This window comes from Caenorhabditis elegans, chromosome V, assembly GCF_000002985.6.
Source record: "Caenorhabditis elegans chromosome V".
NCBI classification, from domain to species: Eukaryota; Metazoa; Nematoda; class Chromadorea; order Rhabditida; family Rhabditidae; genus Caenorhabditis; species Caenorhabditis elegans.
This window is the reverse complement of record NC_003283.11, coordinates 18,952,087-18,970,342: the sequence shown is the minus strand read 5'-3', so window position 1 is coordinate 18,970,342 and position 18,256 is coordinate 18,952,087. Positions and strand designations below refer to the sequence as shown.

Below are 18,256 nucleotides of genomic sequence, written 5' to 3'. Positions count from 1 at the left end.
AAAAAAATTAGCAGCGCCCAAAAATTAGCAGCGCCCAAAAAATTAGCAGCGCCCAGAAAATTAGCAGCGCCCAGAAAATTAGCAGCGCCCAGAAAATTAGCAGCGCCCAAAAAATTAGCAGCGCCCAAAAAATTAGTAGCGCCCAGAAAATTAGCAGCGCCAAAAAAATTAGCAGCGCCCAAAAATTAGCAGCGCCCAAAAAATTAGCAACGCCTAACTATTGATTATTGGTGTTTTCCTCGGTAAAATCTGAAAATTTGAAGTTTTTAGTTGGAATTTTCGGAAAATACTTTTTTTCAAATATTTTCATCTTAGACATTACTTTTACTTTTTTTAAAATTAAGTAAATCGCCTAAAAACGAACAATATCCTTTAAAATTGAATAAAGTCAATAAATTCCACCGTATTCCTTAAAGGCGCGTCGCTCAAATCCTCTCGGATATCCCGTTACGATCCACCGCGTGTATTCCTCTCGGACAAAGTTGTTTTGGTTTTTTTTTGTTTGCGCGCAGCTTTTCGTGTATCTCTGCGTCTGTTTCGTTGATTTTTGTGATTTTTTGTGATTTTTTGTGATTTTTTAGCTAAAAATCGATTAAAATTCCATATTTTTCGGTTTAAAACTGTAAACTTCGCGTAAAAACTGCCTATTTTTCGAAAAATTTCGAAAATCTTGAATTTTCCTCCATTTAATATCAATTTTCCAGATGCTCGCCTGAGAATCGCTCGTAAAAAACGATTTTCACAGCGAATACTGAATAAAAGGTTTGGTTTTTCAACAAAACCCCCAATTTTCCCCCGAAAATTCCAATTTTTCAGTCAAAAAATGGGTCAATCCACGTCAAAAGTCCCCCCATCATCTCCGCCAAATGAGCCGAAATTCGTGCAGAACACACCAATCTCGTCGCCAGGATTCGGACGTGCACAGACGATGCTCGACGTCTCCCAACTGGCCGCTGCTGCTGCCACGTTGGATGCTCCGACACTTCAGAGATCGTCTTCTGACACCGCGTTGAACACGTCGATGACGACGACGACAGTCACGCAAAGTAATAATTTGCAGGGTTTTTGAGAAAATTTGGAGAAAAAACCGGATAAAACCCTGTTTTTTTAAATAAAAATCGAAAAACTCGTGGATTTTTCCGGAAATCCTCTAGTTTTCCGCAAATTTCAACATTTTCCCGTTGTAAAATTGCAAATTTTCATCAATATTGCCTAGGAATCCATGGAAAACAAATATCGGCGCGCTGCCGAGCATTTTTCAGAATTTTCAGTGGATTTCACTAAATTTTCTGCACAAATTTTGAAATTAAAGCTCTATTTTGCAATTATAGACCCCAAATTTGGGCATAACAATTTGAAAAAATACAAGAAAGTGCAAATTCTACGTATTTTCCCACCAAACGCGAATTTTTTTTGGTAACTGCTAAATAATTCAATTTTAGGCGCTGCTTACACTACAAACTACAAGTTTTGGGCGCTGCTAATTTTTTGGGCGCTGCTAAGACTACAAACTACAAGTTTTGGGCGCTGCTTAGACTACAAACTACAAGTTTTGGGCGCTGCTAAGACTACAAACTACAAGTTTTTCGGCGCTGCTCAGACTACAAACTACAAGATTTTGGGCGCTGCTTAGACTACAAACTACAAGTTTTGGGCGCTGCTAAGACTACAAACTACAAGTTTTTGGGCGCTGCTAAGACTACAAACTACAAGTTTTTGGGCGCTGCTAAGACCACAAACTACAAGTTTTGGGCGCTGCTAATTCAATTTTGGGCGCTGCTAAGACTACAAACTACAAGTTTTTGGGCGCTGCTAAGACTACAAACTACAAGATTTTGGGCGCTGCTAAGACCACAAACTACAAGTTTTGGGCGCTGCTAATTCAATTTTGGGCGCTGCTAAGACTACAAACTGCAAGTTTTTGGGCGCTGCTAATCCAATTTTGGGCGCTGCTAAGACTACAAACTGCAAGTTTTTGGGCGCTGCTAATCCAATTTTGGGCGCTGCTAAGACTACAAACTACAAGAATCGCTTCTGCAGTGATTTTATGTCAATTTTCAGCTTGAATTACGAAAAGTAAACTCAATTTAATGGGAAAATCTTCAAATTTTTACGGAAAACCGAAAATTTTCCCCAATTTTCAGTAAAATTTCAGTTTTTCAATGTATTTTTTTTTTCAGCCGCCTGCCAAAAGTCGTACCAACAAGCTCTGGAGTGGGGCCGCAACGAGCAATTCCTCAAGTTGGCTCACACATTTCACACCAACAATTATTGATACTCTCTCTCTGATTTTCCTGTTAAATTTGTTCCCATTCTCTCCCCCCCCCCCCCCCCCCCCCAATTTGGGTTCCCATTTTCACTTGCTTTATGTACCCCAAAATGGTTTTTTTTTCGCAATTTTAATTATTTGCGCTGACAAATAAAGCTTTGTGGATTTTTTTTTTTGTACACAATGCAAGCGCGCTCCACGGCTAACCCGTGGAGACGCAGAGAAAGTGACGCAAAAGTGGACGAAACACGCTTCCAAATCATCGATTTTCGGCGCGAGTTCAAATATGGAACCACCTTCCCCAGTTGGAAATCCAGAAATTCCATCTGAAATCCCGAAAAATGCTGAAAAAACCGTCTACAAGTACATCGACGAGCAGGGAATCGAGATTTTTATAGGTTTTTTTTCAGTTGAAATATCGATTTTTCGCCTAAAAACCGTGTTTTTTTTGCAGAAGACCCAATTTATGTGGAAGAAAATGGAAATACAATGGTTTATGGGAATCCCTATGATCCGACGACATCGTCGCAAGAGATTTATGAAGAGGAAATTGTCGACGAGGAATATGTGAGATTTTCGAGCGAAAATTGGCCAAAAATCGATATTATCGCGTGAAAATTCAATAAAAACCGGAAAGAAACGAATTTCTACCGATTTCCGAAGGAAATTCAGCTGAAATTGACCTAAATCAGCTAAATTTTACATTTTCTCCAATTTTATCGCTTTTAGACACAAATATTCACCAAAAGCTGGCTGAAAATACGATTTTTTCAACAAAAAATTAACAATATTGCACTCTTCTCGAATAATAAATTGAAAACTGCAAATTTTCATAGCTAAAAACCAAAAATTAGTTGCAATTTTTGTAGTTTGTAGTGTTAGCAGCACCAAAAATTCGCTAAAAATGCGGTTTTTCCTTCTTAAAAGCGGTTAATTTGCTTATTTTCAAAAAAAAACACCGAAAATTGTGTAGTTTGTAGTTACAGCAGCGCAATTTTTTAGGCGCTGCTAATTTTTTGGGCGCTGCTAATTTTTTGGGCGCTGCTAATTTTTTGGGCGCTGCTAATTTTTTAGGCGCTGTTAATTTTTTTGGGCGCTGCTAATCTTTTGGGCGCTGCTAATTTTTTAGGCGCTACTAATTTTCTGGGCGCTGCCAATTTAAATCAAAAAATATCGATTTTTCTTGGAATTCCATCACTAAATCCCACCAGATTTTCCAGGTAGACTCCCTTCCATCTACATCATCATCATCAGCAGCAGCTCCACCACCTTCAAAACGTGCTCGCCTAATTAAAGATGGTGTTGCATATCCATCAAATACCGTACTACTCACAAATCAGAGTCTCGAAGCGAAAAATGCCACGTTTCTGGCGAAAGCTGGAGCCCGAAGGGAGGAAAAAGAGCCCAAAAAGCAAATTCCAATGATTAATAAGCACGGATCGATTCTGAATCGAAATTTGCCCGGAATGACGAATATGTTCAAAGTTATGGCGGAATCCGCGTTGGCAAAAACCGACGAAATGATTAAACAAGAGGCGATGAATAATACCGTCGAAGAGGTGGAAAAAGGTAGAAAATTAGGTGTTTTTTGATGATGAAAAGCGCCTAAAAATCCTCCATTTTCCAGATAATTCGTCAAGATTCGGGTTAGAAAATGAAGAAAGTGATCAAGATGGGCAATCTGATACTCCGCCACCAATGGAACGACTAGGAGAAGCTGACGATTTTCAGCCAACAACAACAACATTTGATCAATGGCCACTCTATAGCAATCGAGCTATCGATTTTAAAGGTTTTAGCACCTACCAAAAAAAAAATTATTTCGAAAATTGGAAAATTTTGAGTTCCTTCAAAAAAGTTTTTTCAAAAAATTTTCAATTTCTCGCCAAAATTTTAAAATTCATGTTTGAGTTTTTTCCAGATGTTCTATGAACTTTTCCATCTGAAAATTAGTTGATCGTGGCGAGACCCGGAAATTCAAACATTTTCTGAAATTTTTAAAATTTATTCATGATTATACTCATTCGAACCGCCATCTGATACTGATTTCAAAACTATGAAAAATTTAAAATTCGCCGAGAGTTACACTAGTTTTTCTGGTTTTCGTGGCGGGACCCAAAAACTTTTACAAAAATTTAATAAATTCGAAACCTACTACTCATGATTATACTTATTCGAACCGCAGTGGTCTCCTTATTCCAAAAACAAACAGGAAAATGGTCTCATCACGAAAACAAAAAAAAATTGCAGCGACTAAAACTTTATAGCAAAAAAATATCTGAAAAGTGGCATTTTCTATTATAAATTTGCGAAAAAATTTGCAAAATACATTGGAAAATCAATATTTTCAGATTTTTAAAAACTATATAAAATAAGTGATATTACCTAATTCAATGTATGTATACGCATATATATATATATATATATACACATATATATTCCAGAAGCATGCGAGATCCTCATCGGAATTCAAGAAATCGACGAGGAAAAAGTGTGCAAAACGGTTCCATTGCAATTCAAACATGAAGGAACTTTTCTGATTAATACGGAAAATGGATATAGTATTATTGGCAACGATGATAATGGGAAATGGGGTAACTTACTGAGGGATTTTTCGATATTTTTCCCTGAATTTGGAATTTATATAGAAAAATTCAAATTCCTCATGTTTTTCCGGTCAATTTGCGTATAATCTCGGCATATTTCTGACAACCTTGAAGTTTGTTGGTGATGAGGCTACCGTAATCATCCTGCCAATTTCGTGACGAAACCCATAAATTCTATATTTTTAGAACCACCTTGAGCTGCTGGTTCCAAAAATATAAAAATTGTGGGTCTCGCCACGAAATTGGCAGGATTACTAGGTAGGCTCATCACCAAAAAATTTCAAAGTAGTCAGAAAAAGTCAGAAAAATGCCGAGATTATACGCAAATTGACCGGAAAATCAAAAATATCGAAAAATCCCTCAATTTTCCAGACATACCCAGCGGAAAAACACGCTTCTACACTGAAACCGCCGACGGAAATCTCATCAGAGCCGACGATGGAAAAGGACGATTGAAGCAGTGGACAAAGGAATTTACGTATAAAATAATTCTCAAAAAGTACGATAATCAAGTGACACGTGGCGGCGATGAAGGACGGGGACAGTTTCAGAGAAAGGTTCGGAAATTGTTGTGAAAATCTCCATTTTAGCTTGTAAGGAAAATTGGTGAAAAATAATGTTTTTAGCGTGCATCGATTGCTTGAAGAGTTTAAAAAAAATCGGCTGGTTAATCGATACACCATGGCAAAAGTAGCAATTTTAACGAGAAAATAGTGTTAAAATTTAGATACTGCTCCATTTGTTAGTAAATTTCAATAAAATTCCATTTTTCTGTAAAAAATTCAAAAAAAAATTGCGAAAAAAAATTAATTTTTGGTCGCTGCTAATTTTTTGGGCGCTGCTATTTTTTTGGGCGCTGCTTTTTTTTTGGGCGCTGCTAATTTTTTGGTCGCTGCTTTTTTTTTTGGGCGCTGCTATTTTTTTGGGCGCTGCTTTTTTTTTGGGCGCTGCTAATTTTTTGTGCGCTGCTAATTTTCAAAACCCTTCGTTTTTAGTTTTTTTTTTCGAAACCCATGTTATTTTTCAGATTTACACTGGATTTAAAGGCGCAGGCCGTCTTCCATTTTCAATAGTCACATATTCATGGCATGCAGGCCGCCCATGGAATTTTGTACCTCCCGTGACGTCACGACAAACGGTTAGAAGGCCAAATTGGGAGAAGAAGTCATATGTAAGTAAAGAATTCCGGGAAAATTGGAAAAAATATAAGAAAATAGAAAAAAAAACAATTTTTGACAAGGAAATTTTAAAAAATTCCAATTTTTTTTCAAATTTATATTAAAATTGCGATTAAATTCTTCAAAATTCAATGTTCCTAATTTTTTTTGCAGGAAAAAGTGAACATGACAAGTATGCCACAAATGGTATCTGCATATTATGAAGGATTCAATATCTATTCACATTGTATTGTTTCATTCGACGAGGCGACTGCAATTATGCTTGGTGCAACACCAATTGACACTAATAAGTTGGTCATCATCATCGTGGCGGGACCCAAAATCTCTCGAAATTTTCCAATTTTCAGACTATGCTCCTCTGTTCCACTGGGATATCGTCAAAACGGCACATTTGTGATTGATCTCAAACGAATGGGACACTGTCTTTTAGAACTTCGACGTGACGACAACGGAATCTGGAATAAACCATCGGGTTTCAGCCGTTTCTATAAAATATCTGAAAATGGTGATGCGATCCGTGTTGATAAAGCCGGTAAACTTCCTGCTGGCATGGATTATGACGTGAAAATCGCCTCGAAACGATATGAGCACACTCAGGTGCAGAAGAATTTTGTTAGGAAAATTTATACGGCGAAGGGGAAGAATTCGGAGAGGTACGGTATTAGGAAAAAGTGGAAGAATTCGATTAACAGCGCTAATGAAAATTAAATTCGGCAAATGCTGAAATACTACTAAATTGCTAGAATACCACCTTTTTTTTAAGTATATACCTGATAACTTTATTCAATTGCTCATGTAAATTCTTATTTTACAGTATTTCTGAATAGATATGTTGAATTAAAAGTTAAAACCACAACAGTTTTTCTCGAAATGGTTCAAATAAATTGTTTCGAATGGATGATTCGAGAATATTTATTTGCAGTGAATAAGTTTCAATTAGTGTTGTTTTTTAAGTATTACATTACACAAAAAGTGTTGGTTTTGTAAATATTACATTAAATTACATTCATTACATTACATATAATACAGTACATTAAATACATACATTACTTACATTACATACAATACAATACAGTACATGCATACATTACTTACATTACATACATACATTACATACATAAATATTACAAATATATCATTGCATAATTTGAATATAATTTCCGCAGAGTAATGTTTTCCGGGCCGATGAGTTGTAAGTACCACTGATGGTTTTACGATTACATATCGTCTCCTATTTTTCATGATGGCACACACAAAATTATGAAAGAAATTATTTTTAATATGACTAACATTTTTAGACTAACATAATTATTTTAAATAGAATGTTTGAAATTGAGATTAGATGTATCATATTTGAATCAGTTAACCATCATTGTAACTTACAATGATGGTTAACTGATTCAAATATGATACATCTAATCTTAATTTAGACATTCTATTTAAAGTAATTATGTTAGTCTAAAAAAAATGTTAGTCATATTAAAAATAATTTCTTTCATAATTTTGTGTGTGCCATCAAGAAAAATAGGAGACCTATTTATGATGGAAATTGTCTTTAATGTATATATATATATATATATATGGCTTATTTTTTAGGCTAACATATTTATTTAATAAAGGTATAGGATGTAACTGCCACTCACGCACACTGATCGATCTTATAAGGGTTTATTAAGTAAAAGGGAACAGACGAATTGCATCGTCGAAACAGAGTAAACGAGAGAAAAGGGAAAACGACAAGTAACGGGTTAAAGAGTTAAGAAATGATCACAAATGAGCGTCCTCCTCTCCTTATATAGGCATTTCCGGGCTAAAGGCGCAGCCTTTAACGACGACGGGTCTCGACGCGACAATGCGACCAACGACAGCTTGGCGGCGGTTTGAACTGGAGTTTCTCCTCCACACGAATTGTCCTCGCTGTAGAAATCGTTGTCCTTGACCGATTTCGTCCGTTCTTTCTGTAAATTATCAGAGAGAATTTACAGGCAAATAAATTAGTATTTATTTATGTAAAATGTGAAGTGAAAAGGGTGGGAATCCTTACAATTTTCAAAAAGAATATTGAATGTAATCTTAAATGTAACATTGTCAATCAGTTATAACCATAATTGTTTATCATCATTACAGGAGACGATATGTAGTCGTAAAACCATCAGTGGTATTGACAATCTATTGGTCCGGAATATATTACTCTGGGGAACAAATATTTAAATTATGTAATGACGCTATTTCGCAACAATTTCAATTGAGAATATGTAATATTTAAAAACCAACACGATTGAAAGAAAACTTTTTCACTGAAAATAAATACACTCGATTTTGCGCGTTCGAAACAAAATATATACAATATTTGAATCACTTCGAGCAAAACTATTGTGGTTTTGAGTTTTAATTCGATATATCTATTCAGAAATACTGTAAAATATAGGGATTCAGATGAAAAATTGAACAAAGCTATTGTATTTTTTTAAAGAGAATGTAGAATTTAAACAAAACCAATTTTCTTGAGCTTTCCACCTTCAAAAACCGAATTTTTTGCAGTTTCCCGGGATCCCCTGAGTACGCTGTAATTGTATACTACTGGAAAGGTGAACCAATTCAATTTGAGCCAGCTTTCAAGCAAAATGGAGTACGAACAGAGTCTAAGGAGTACTCGAGATATCAACAAATTGCTGATGAGGAACAAGAATTTGTGGAGGCTACTGGTTCTATGGATCCTGTGGTAGAAAATTTGCAGAAGTACGGAATTCGAAATTAAATATAAAAATTTTGAAAAAAAAATTTTTTTTTTTTGAAAATCTCAAATTTCTATTTTCTATTTTTCAATAAGAAATATCATATTTAATGTTTTTTAACAAAAGTTTTTTTTCCAGAAACCTTGCCCCATCACCACCACCGCTACTAAAACGTGTCACCTTCCCACCGGAACCCCAACAATCCACGTCATCAACATCGGCTGAAAACCTTCACGAGCTGAAATTACAGCTTATTCGACGAGAAATGCAAAATCAGGACAGATTTTCGGCGGTTTTAGACCGGGCCGACGGGCTTTTGGCTAGAATGGAGCAGAGATTCGGTGTGGAGCACCACCACCATATTGTACATCAGGAACAAGAAGAAGAAGTGTGGGATCATGAACAAATTATTGAAGAAGAAGAAGTTATTGTGCAGGATACGATGGAATATTGAAATGATTTTTTAAATTTTTTTTAGTTTTTGAAAATGCGAAAAATTTAAATTTTGAAATAAAAAATTTCAAAATTTTTTTTTTTGGATTTTTGTTTGAATTTTTTTAATTTTCAAAATAAATAAATAATTGTTTTTTTTTTTCAATTTTGAGTCACTTTTACACAATATGGTTTCGAATTTCCATTATAACTTAACGACAATTGTAAAAGTTGAGCCTTGCCATGAAATCTACAGTAACCCGCTGGTTTTCTTGTATGTTTTTGAAATCAGGAGATCACAGCGGTTCGAATAAGTATAATCATGACTAGGTTTCGAATTCATTAATTTTTTTTTGAGTTTTGGGTCCTGCCACGAAAACCAAAAAACTAGCGGAACTCGGCAAATTTCGATCGAAATTTCTAGTTCATAATAGTTTTCAAATTGACATGAAATGCGCGGTTTGAATGAGTATAATCACGACTATTTAAAAATTTTAAATTTTTGGGTCCCGCCGCGAAAATCAGAAAAACTAGGATAACTCGGTGATTTTCGATCGAAATTCCTGAAATTTTATAGTTTTGAAATCAGCATAAAATGGCGGTTCTAATAAGTATAATCATTACTAGACTCCGAATTTATTTATTTTTTCGAGTTTTTGGGTCTCGCCACGAAAAGTGTGAATTTTCGAGCAATCGATTTCATTTGACATTATTAGAAATTAGTATAAAATGACGGTTTAAATAAGTATAATCATGACTAGGTTTGAAAAGTTTGAATTTTTGGGTCCGGCCATGAAAACTTCTGGTTTTCGTGGTGAGACCCATTTTCTGTAAATTTTTGGAATCAGAAGACCACTGCGGTTTGAAAAAGTATAATCATGACTAAGTTTGAAAATTTCAGAAAATATTCGAATTTCTGGGGGGTCCCGCCACGATCAACTAATTTTCAGATGGAAAGCTTCTTAGAACACCTAGAGCAACTCAAACACGAATTTTCACAACTACCAGACGTTCATCTTTCAGAAGCAATAGGTTTGTAGAGACGAGCAAAATTTTTTTAATTTTTTGAAAAAAGTACTTCCAGAACGTATGGACGCAGCAGTTGAAGAAATGACACAAAGTGTGATATTTATTGAGGATAACTTCCAAAATACACAGGAAGAATGTCTAGTGGATATGGGAAAACATATGGTGGTACGTAATTAGGGAAAAGTTTGGGAAATTTGGAATTTTGGTCGCTGCTAATTTTTTGGGCGCTGCAATTTCTCATCATTTCAGGAAGATTTCTTGGATCCATCCGCCGCTGATTTTCTCGGTCACCTGGAGCCGTCTACGTCATCGCAGGATTTCATCTACTATGATGACGTGGCATTAGACACTACTACGTCATCGTCGTTCGTCACGTCACAACCTAGAGAATTGTACTGTTTTACGTGTGGAGATGCATTTAACAATCGGAAAGGGCTTTACAGGTATATTATATTTTAATTTAAAAAAAAAACAGAAATTTTCTTTAAAAAAATATTTTCTCAGACACGGAAAAACCGCCGAACACGCGACACGACCTCCTCGCCGAAAAATTGAGCGAAAAATTCAAATTCCCGCCGAACCGCCAGAAAAACCACCGGAAATTCCGAAAAAATCGATAAAAATCTGCGGGGAAAAATCGATTTGTGCGGAATGTTCGGGGAGTTTTCCTAATCGAAAAGCACTTTACAGGTGAGAACGCCCAAAAAATTAGCAGCGCCCAAAAATTAGCAGCGCCCAGAAAATTAGCAGCGACCAAAAAATTAGCAGCGCCCAAAAATTAGCAGCGCTCAAAAAATTAGCAGCGCCTAAAATATTAGCAGCGCCCAAAAAATTAGCAGCGACCAAAAATTAGCAGCGACCAAAAAATTAGCAGCGCCCAAAAATTAGCAGCGGCTAAAAAATTAGCAGTGCCCAAAAAATTAGCAGCGCTCAAAAATTAGCAGTGCCTAAAAAATTAGCAGAGCCCAAAAATTAGCAGCGCCCAAAAATTAGCAGCGACCAAAAATTAGCAGTGACCAAAAATTAGCAGCGCCCAAAAAATTAGCAGCGCCAAAAAATTAGCAGCGCCCAAAAATTAGCAGCGCCCAAAAATTAGCAGCGACCAAAAATTAGCAGCGACCAAAAATTAGCAGCGACCAAAAATTAGCAGCGACCAAAAAATTAGCAGCGCCAAAAAATTAGCAGCGCCCAAAAAATTAGCAGCGCTTAAAAAATTAGCAGCGCCAAAAAATTAGCAGCGCCTAAAAAATTAGCAGCGCCCAAAAATTAACAGCGACCAAAAAATTAGCAGCGCCTAAAATATTAGCAGCGCCCAAAAAATTAGCAGCGCCCAAAAAATTAGTAGTTACCAAAAACAGTTTCTATTGATTTTTGCAGATTTTTAATCGATTTTTCTCTAAAATTTACAGATTTTCACGATTTTTCTTAAATTTTTAAATATTTTCAGACATGGAAAACAAACAAATCATCAGACACATTTTCAACGTGGAATGAATATTAAAGGAGGATCAATTCGATGCGAGAAATGCGAATATAGCAGTGATAGTGAAAAGAACTTGAAACGACATTGTCAGAGAAATCATTCGAAATTTTCTGCAATTTCTGATGAGATTTTATTGTAAAATTCTAGTTTTTCATCACCTTTTACCTCGGGTAGCAACTTTGCAGAGTTTTAGTGCAAAATTCCGTCAAGTCCGGTGTTTTGAGTACGGTAGTCGGTGTTTGCGTGCTTTCGGCGCTACAGTACCCAAAATTTCTCAAATTTAACTCTAGAAGCCTATAAATAGACGGATTAGCTCAGAATTCGATAAAAATTTCGAATTTTTCAGTAAAGTATACAAATACCAAATGTTAACTGCGGAAAATACCATAAAATTCTAAATGCTTGAAATTTCAGCATTTTTTGAGATTTTTTCAACCTTTGCAGTGTGAAGTACCCGAAAATGTTCAAATTCAGCGCTAGAATACCGGGAAAAACGATTCTCACTCAGAATTCGACGGGAAATTCGAATTTTGCACATTAAAACATGAGAATTCTCAATTTTTAGTGTCGAAAATCAATATAAATCCAAAAATCTGAAATTTCAGCATTTTCCGAAGTTTTAAACATTTTTTCAGTGTGAAATTCGAGCTCTCCGACGAATTTCACATCTATATCATTCTTTTCAGCGTTTTTGTGCAAAATTCCGTAGAATCCGGTGTTTGCGTACTTCCAAAACTACAGTAACCCAAATTTCTAGATTTTGGGCTAGAAGCTCCAGAAAAAATGTAAAAGGCTCAGAATTTAAAGGAAAAATTGAATTTAATATGAAATTTATGGAATTTTCAAAAATAAAAAAATTTGGAAAAAAATTATTTATCTTTTCTTTTTTGTATTGTTCCAGTGTATATATTGTTTTATGATCTCTGATTATTGTTCTCTTATCTGATATTTTTTTGTGATAAAGAAAATGTCATCATTTTTTCCCGCGTTTCTGTGTGTACTTTGTATGTTATTTTCCCCGGGAATAAACTTTTTTTCTGCAAAAACTTTTGCACTGAAGCCTATATTGTGGTCATATGTGTATTGTAGCACTGATAATATTCAATGTTGAAAAAATTTGAAAAAAAATTTTTTTTGAAATTTTTTTTTTTGGAAATTTTCTTTTGGAATTTTTCATTTCTTCAAACTACTTCTCATTTTTGTTCAAAATTTGCAAATTTCCAACACTTTTCACCCAAAAATTCAAAAAATTCAAAAAATTCAATTAAAAATTCATTTTCGGATTTTTTCCAGAGTTTTCCAAAATGTGCATTGGATTTATTAAAATTGCTACTTCACCCAGTGAAAAATACAAATTAATTATTCTGAACAATAGAGATGAGGATTTGGACCGGCCGACTACTCCCATTCACTGGCACGATGGGATGCTGAGTGGTAAGGCTGGAAATTATCACTTTACAGGGAAAAATTGGAAAAATTGAAATAAAGAAATCGAATTCCGCATATTTGAAAACCTATGTGAAGGTTTTAAAAAAATTAGAAAATTTTAAAATTTAGAAAAAAAAATTTTTTTTTCAGAAAATTGAGAAAAATGTATTTTTTTTGCAATTTTGCACTGGAAAATTCGAATTCCCCGTCATTTTTACCCCTACCCCTCAGTTTTTAGGGTTTCCGTGTAAAATTCCGTAAGATCCGGTGTTTTGGGGTACGGTAGTTGGTGTTTGCGTACTTCCGGAGCTACAATACCCCAGAAAATTCAAAATTGAGCTAGAACACCCAGAAAAATACCTCTTATATTAGAATTTAATGGAGAACTCAAATTTCGTAACGAAAATCGAATTTTTTTATTTTATTTTTTCAAAAAAATAGGAAAATCAGAAATTTGAACCTTTTCCGAAAATTTCAGACACTGTTCATTAAGAAATTTGAATTCTTCGTCACATTTTACCCCTAAGCCCCAGTTTTCAGAGTTCTAGCTCAAAATTCCGTAAGATTCGGTGTTTTGGGGCACGGTAGTCGGTGTTTGCGGACTTCCGGAGCTACAGTACCCCAGAAAACTCAAAATTTGAGCTAGAAAGTCAAACGAAAAACCACTAAAAGCAGAATTTAATGGAAAATTCGAATTTAACAATAAAAATTCAAAATTTTCAGCGGAAATTCAAATTTTTCCCAAAAATGTCTAGAAAATTGGAAATTCCAGGAGTTGACGAAAAAGATGTGGCCCGTGGTACTTGGCTAGGAATGGATGCACATGGAAAAGTCGGAATGTTGCTTTCAATCACCCAACCTGTCGACTCAAAACACAAAAATGCGCCTAGCAGAGGCTAGTTGGCGCATCTCTCGATAACGCGCAAATTTCCGATTTTCAGGTGGAATTGTCAATGAATACTTGAAAAGTGGCACGGATACAACTAAATTTTACGAAAATTTGCGAGAAAATGCGGAAAAATTCAATGGTTTTCAGTTTGTTGGAGTTGAAAAGTTAGTTTTTGAGAGAAAACTAGATTTCCAGTAATAGTATCAAATTTTCAATGCAAAATTCGAATTTCTTCTCGAATTTTGAGTATAATACGTTTTTTCCCGAACTTCTAGCAGTCATTTTGAAAATTTTTGGGTACTGTAGCCTCGGAAGTACGCAAACACCGGCTGCAGTACCCCAAAACACCGGATCTTACGGGATTTTGCACATAATCTCTGAAAAACGTTCCCCCAAGGTGAAATTCGACGGAGAATTCGAATTTTTCAAGCTGAAAAGTTGATTAAAATCTCAAAAAATGCCCAAATTTCAGATTTGTTTGAATTTATATCGATTTTCGACAGTTAAAATTGAGAGTTCCCATGTTTTAATGCAAAATTCGAATTTCCCATCAAATTCTGGATAGAAATCTTTTTTTGTGGGTTTCTAGCGTTAAATTTGAAATTTTTGGGGTACTGTAGCCTCGGAAGTACGCAAACACCGACTACAGTACTCCAAAACATCGGTTTTTACGGAATGTTGCACACAATCTCTAAAAAGTGTTGCCCCGAGGTAAAATTCAACGGAGAATTCAAATTCGAAACTGAAAAATTGATTAAAATTCAGAAAATTGCTAAAATTTCAGACTTTTTGAATTTTTACCAATTTTCGACAGTTAAAATTGAGAATTCCTATGTATAAATGCAGAATTCGAATTTGCCGTCAAATTTTAAGTGAAAATCGTTTTTTCCCGGGCTTATAGCACAGAAACTGAAAATTTTTGGGTACTGTAGCTTCGGAAGTACGCAAACACCGCCTACAGTACCCCAAAACACCGGATCTGACGGAATTTTGCACACAATCTCGAAAAAATGTTGTCCCAAGGTGAAATTCAAGGGAGAATTCAAATTTTACACTGAAAGTTCAAAAAAAGTTTCGAAAAATGCTGAAATCGCAAACTTTTAGAATTAAAGGGCATTTTCCGCAGTGAACGTTGGGAATTTGAATATTTTAATTCGAAATTCGAATTCAGCGTCAAATTTTAAGTAGAAATCGTTTTTGCCCGGGCTTCTAGTAATAAATTTGAGAATTCCAGGGTTACTGTAGTCTCAAAAACACGCAAACCGACTACAGTAACCCAAAACACCGGATTTTACGCAATTTTGCACACAATCTCTAAAAAAAGTTGTCACGACGTGAAATTCGACGGAGAATTCAAATTTCACACTGAAAATCTGAAATTTTCATAGGAAAATTTGGAAAATCTAGTTTTTTCTTGCAGAAATCCCACAACTGGACTCTTCCACGTTCAATCACTGACCAATCAGCTGGTAGATCAAATTGAAATTTCGAAATGGAATGATAGTGAGGAATATTCAAAAATTTGAGAAAAATATGTAAAAAATTAAAAATTTTGAAAAAAAATTTTTTTTCAAAATTTTCAGAATTTTTTTTCAAATTTCAAAAAAAAAAAAATTTTCTTCAAATTTTTTGACATTTTAATTTTTTGCATAACTGGTACTCTAGTACCTCAAAAAATTTTTCAAAAAAATCAATAATAAAAGCCCCGCCCACTTATGACTCCCCCCATTTTTCCAGAATTCCACGTGTTCTCCAACAGCCCGCCGCACGTTCCGTTCAAAAAAACCGAATTCGGACTGAAAATGTTCGAGGAAAAGCTGAAAAACACTGATGAGATGTCTGTGGAGCAGATTTTCGAAAAACTTTTCGAAATTGCAACGTGTCGGACAAGGTAGAAAAAAAGACCACCACGCCCACAAAATGGACGATTTTTTGAAAAATTCCGGAAAAAGAGTTATTAAAAATCAAAAAAAAAAAAAAATTTCAGCAAAAAAACCAAAACATTAGGCCACGCCCACAAAACAACTGACCAATGTGTGGGCGTGGCCTTAAAATTTTTTTTTTGGAATTTCATAATATTTTAAACTTTCATAAAAATTGTTGATTATCTAGTTTTAGTAAAAATTTACTAAAAAATAAAAAATAAATAATTTTCCGAAAAATAAGCTAAGTTCGGGCTCCGCCCACAATTTTTTTTTCCGAAATTTTTTTTTTTTCCGAAAATAAATTTTCCTTTCAAATTTTTTTCAGGAAAATATATATTATTCTATTCTAAATAAGTGTGAATTATGTTTAAATTTGAAAAATGGAATAATTTAAGCCACGCCCACACATATTTTTGGTTCCGCCCACACATTGGAGGCTCCGCCCACTTTTGTGAACACTTTGAAAAAAATAACAATGAATTTTGATATTTCACTTTTAATTTGAATTTTGAAAAAAAAAGTCTAAGCCACGCCCACACAGATTTTAGGTTCTGCCCACTTTTCGAAAAAAAAAATTTTCCAAAAAAAAATCGAAAAAAGTTTATTTCATAGTAACATTCGAATTCGTTAAAAATAGGTTATCAAGCTCCGCCCACTTTCCAACAAGCCCCGCCCACAAAATACTAAGCTCCGCCCATTTGTGGAAGAAATTTAAAAAAAAACCTTAAATTTAGCATTTTTTTGTTGTTTTTTAATTTGTTTTTTTTCTAATTTTTAAATTTTTAAATTTAAAATTGTAAAAAATTTGAAAAAAAATCAAAAAAATGTTTTTTTCGAAAAACTCAAATTCCCGCCTAATTTTCCTCAAAAACTAACTTTTTCACTTCAGCTGCTTCCCGGATGACCAAATTCGTGCTCAAACAGGCTTCCCGGAGCACATTTACAAGCCGTTAACGTCGATTTTTGTGCGATTTCCCGAAATTCGGAGGTAATTTTTTTTCCGAGGAAAAAAAATTTCAAAATTAAAAAAAAAAAATTTTTTCAATCTTCTAATTATTGCATTTTTAATATCATTTTTTTGCAGATACGGTACCCGCTCCCATACCCTAATAGTGGTGGACCAAAACGGCCAGGTTACTGTACTGGATAGACGCATGGAGCCTGCGGAGAGCGTGGAAGAATCCACGTGGCATGACGAGAAGATCACTTTTAAATTGTGTTAATTATGATAAAAATAAAGTTTTTATAGATAAACTTGCAAACATAAAATGTTACGAAAAATTTAAAATTTTCAACAAAAAAAAATTGTTTTTCGATTTTTTTTCTAAATTTTTTAAAACTCAAAAATGCACTAAAACTTGGGGTTTTGGACATTTTTCATAACAAAATTAGAATTTTACACATGATTTCCGTCATTCTGACCTCCCATATTGTCTATATTCGGTGAAATTTCATTTTTGCCCATCTTTTGCCGGTCACTTGCCGGAAATGTCCATTTTTCTCAGATTTAACTAAACATAGGTAATATGGGAGTTAAATTTACGGAAACTACATGAAAAACGCAAAATCTATGAGTTTAAATGCTATTTTTCTAACTTTTCTAAAAACTCAAAATTACCCTAAAACTAGGCATTTTGGGCATTTTCAACACTAAATTTATATTTCAGACTAAATTTCCATCTATTTAACCTCCAAATTGCCTATATTTGACTTTTGCCCATTTTTTGCCGGTCTGTTGCAGAAAATATCCATTTTTTTCAAATTTGGTTGAATATAGGCAATATGGGTGTCAAATTGACGGAAATTGGATGAAAAATTCAAGTTTGTATAAATATTTAGCGTAAACACGTTAGTTTTCAATTTTTCGAAATCTTGAAAAAATTGCGACAAAAAATAAAAAAAAAATAGAAAAAAAAGGTTTTCAAAAATTTTCAAATTTCCACAAACTATACGTTTTTATTCTATATTTTGTGTAATTTTTTTGAACTTTTCACACAATTTCCGTTCATTTAACAATGATAGGCAAATGCTCTTTTACTACCTCATCTTTTACTACGTTGCTCTTTTACTACGGTTTACTCTTTTACTACGGCCGTATTTTTTACTACGTTTTCCAGTTTCGATCTTTTACTACAATTTGTATCTTTTACTACGATTACGATTTTCTACTACCTAATGAAAAAAAGAATATCAAAAGTTGGAATTTGAAAGTTACCTTGTAGCAGATTTTAGGTATAATTACAATTTAAACATGAAAGTTTCATAGTTGTGTTCTTTTTCCA

At 34.4% G+C, this 18,256-nt stretch overlaps 4 protein-coding genes across 7 annotated transcripts; all 4 read left to right on the top strand.

The window, feature by feature from the left end:
• The first annotated feature begins 702 nt into the window (after nt 1–702).
• On the top strand, nt 703–2,438 carry Y39B6A.42 (uncharacterized protein). The gene is made up of 3 exons (NM_001383490.2): nt 703–762; nt 817–1,046; nt 2,181–2,438. The coding sequence occupies exons 2-3, from the start codon at nt 824–826 to the stop codon at nt 2,273–2,275; spliced, it is 318 nt and encodes a 105-aa protein (NP_001370136.1). The 5' UTR covers nt 703–762; nt 817–823; the 3' UTR covers nt 2,276–2,438.
• A 75-nt stretch (nt 2,439–2,513) lies between these two features.
• Y39B6A.43 lies at nt 2,514–9,379 on the top strand (the record flags this gene model as incomplete). 3 transcript variants are annotated; one of them, NM_171563.6, is made up of 11 exons in its annotated part: nt 2,514–2,667; nt 2,724–2,836; nt 3,481–3,838; nt 3,897–4,061; nt 4,714–4,863; nt 5,248–5,432; nt 5,903–6,046; nt 6,207–6,343; nt 6,401–6,706; nt 8,595–8,792; nt 8,927–9,376. In NM_171563.6, the coding sequence occupies 11 exons, from the start codon at nt 2,556–2,558 to the stop codon at nt 9,240–9,242; spliced, it is 2,184 nt and encodes a 727-aa protein (NP_741653.3). The 3 variants fall into 3 exon arrangements, with proteins under 3 accessions (NP_741653.3, NP_741652.3, NP_001256836.1); NM_171562.6 differs by having other exon boundaries at nt 2,520–2,667; nt 3,490–3,838; nt 8,927–9,379; NM_001269907.3 differs by lacking the exons at nt 2,514–2,667; nt 2,724–2,836 and having other exon boundaries at nt 3,691–3,838; nt 8,927–9,242.
• Nucleotides 9,380–10,170: 791 nt separating this feature from the next.
• On the top strand, nt 10,171–12,776 carry ztf-20 (C2H2-type domain-containing protein; the record flags this gene model as incomplete). Of its 2 annotated transcripts, none has more annotated exons than NM_001420566.1 (5): nt 10,171–10,252; nt 10,296–10,414; nt 10,499–10,692; nt 10,754–10,939; nt 11,697–12,776. In NM_001420566.1, 5 exons carry the CDS (start codon nt 10,171–10,173, stop codon nt 11,869–11,871), a joined length of 756 nt encoding a protein of 251 aa, NP_001407510.1. In that variant the 3' UTR covers nt 11,872–12,776. The 2 variants fall into 2 exon arrangements, with proteins under 2 accessions (NP_001407510.1, NP_741651.1); NM_171561.4 differs by having other exon boundaries at nt 10,305–10,414; nt 11,697–12,765.
• Nucleotides 12,777–13,025: 249 nt separating this feature from the next.
• On the top strand, nt 13,026–17,225 carry hrg-10 (DUF833-domain-containing protein). The gene is made up of 7 exons (NM_075291.2): nt 13,026–13,166; nt 13,933–14,055; nt 14,102–14,213; nt 15,470–15,552; nt 15,787–15,940; nt 16,864–16,962; nt 17,059–17,225. Exons 1-7 carry the CDS (start codon nt 13,037–13,039, stop codon nt 17,195–17,197), a joined length of 840 nt encoding a protein of 279 aa, NP_507692.1. The 5' UTR covers nt 13,026–13,036; the 3' UTR covers nt 17,198–17,225.
• Nucleotides 17,226–18,256: the final 1,031 nt, after the last annotated feature.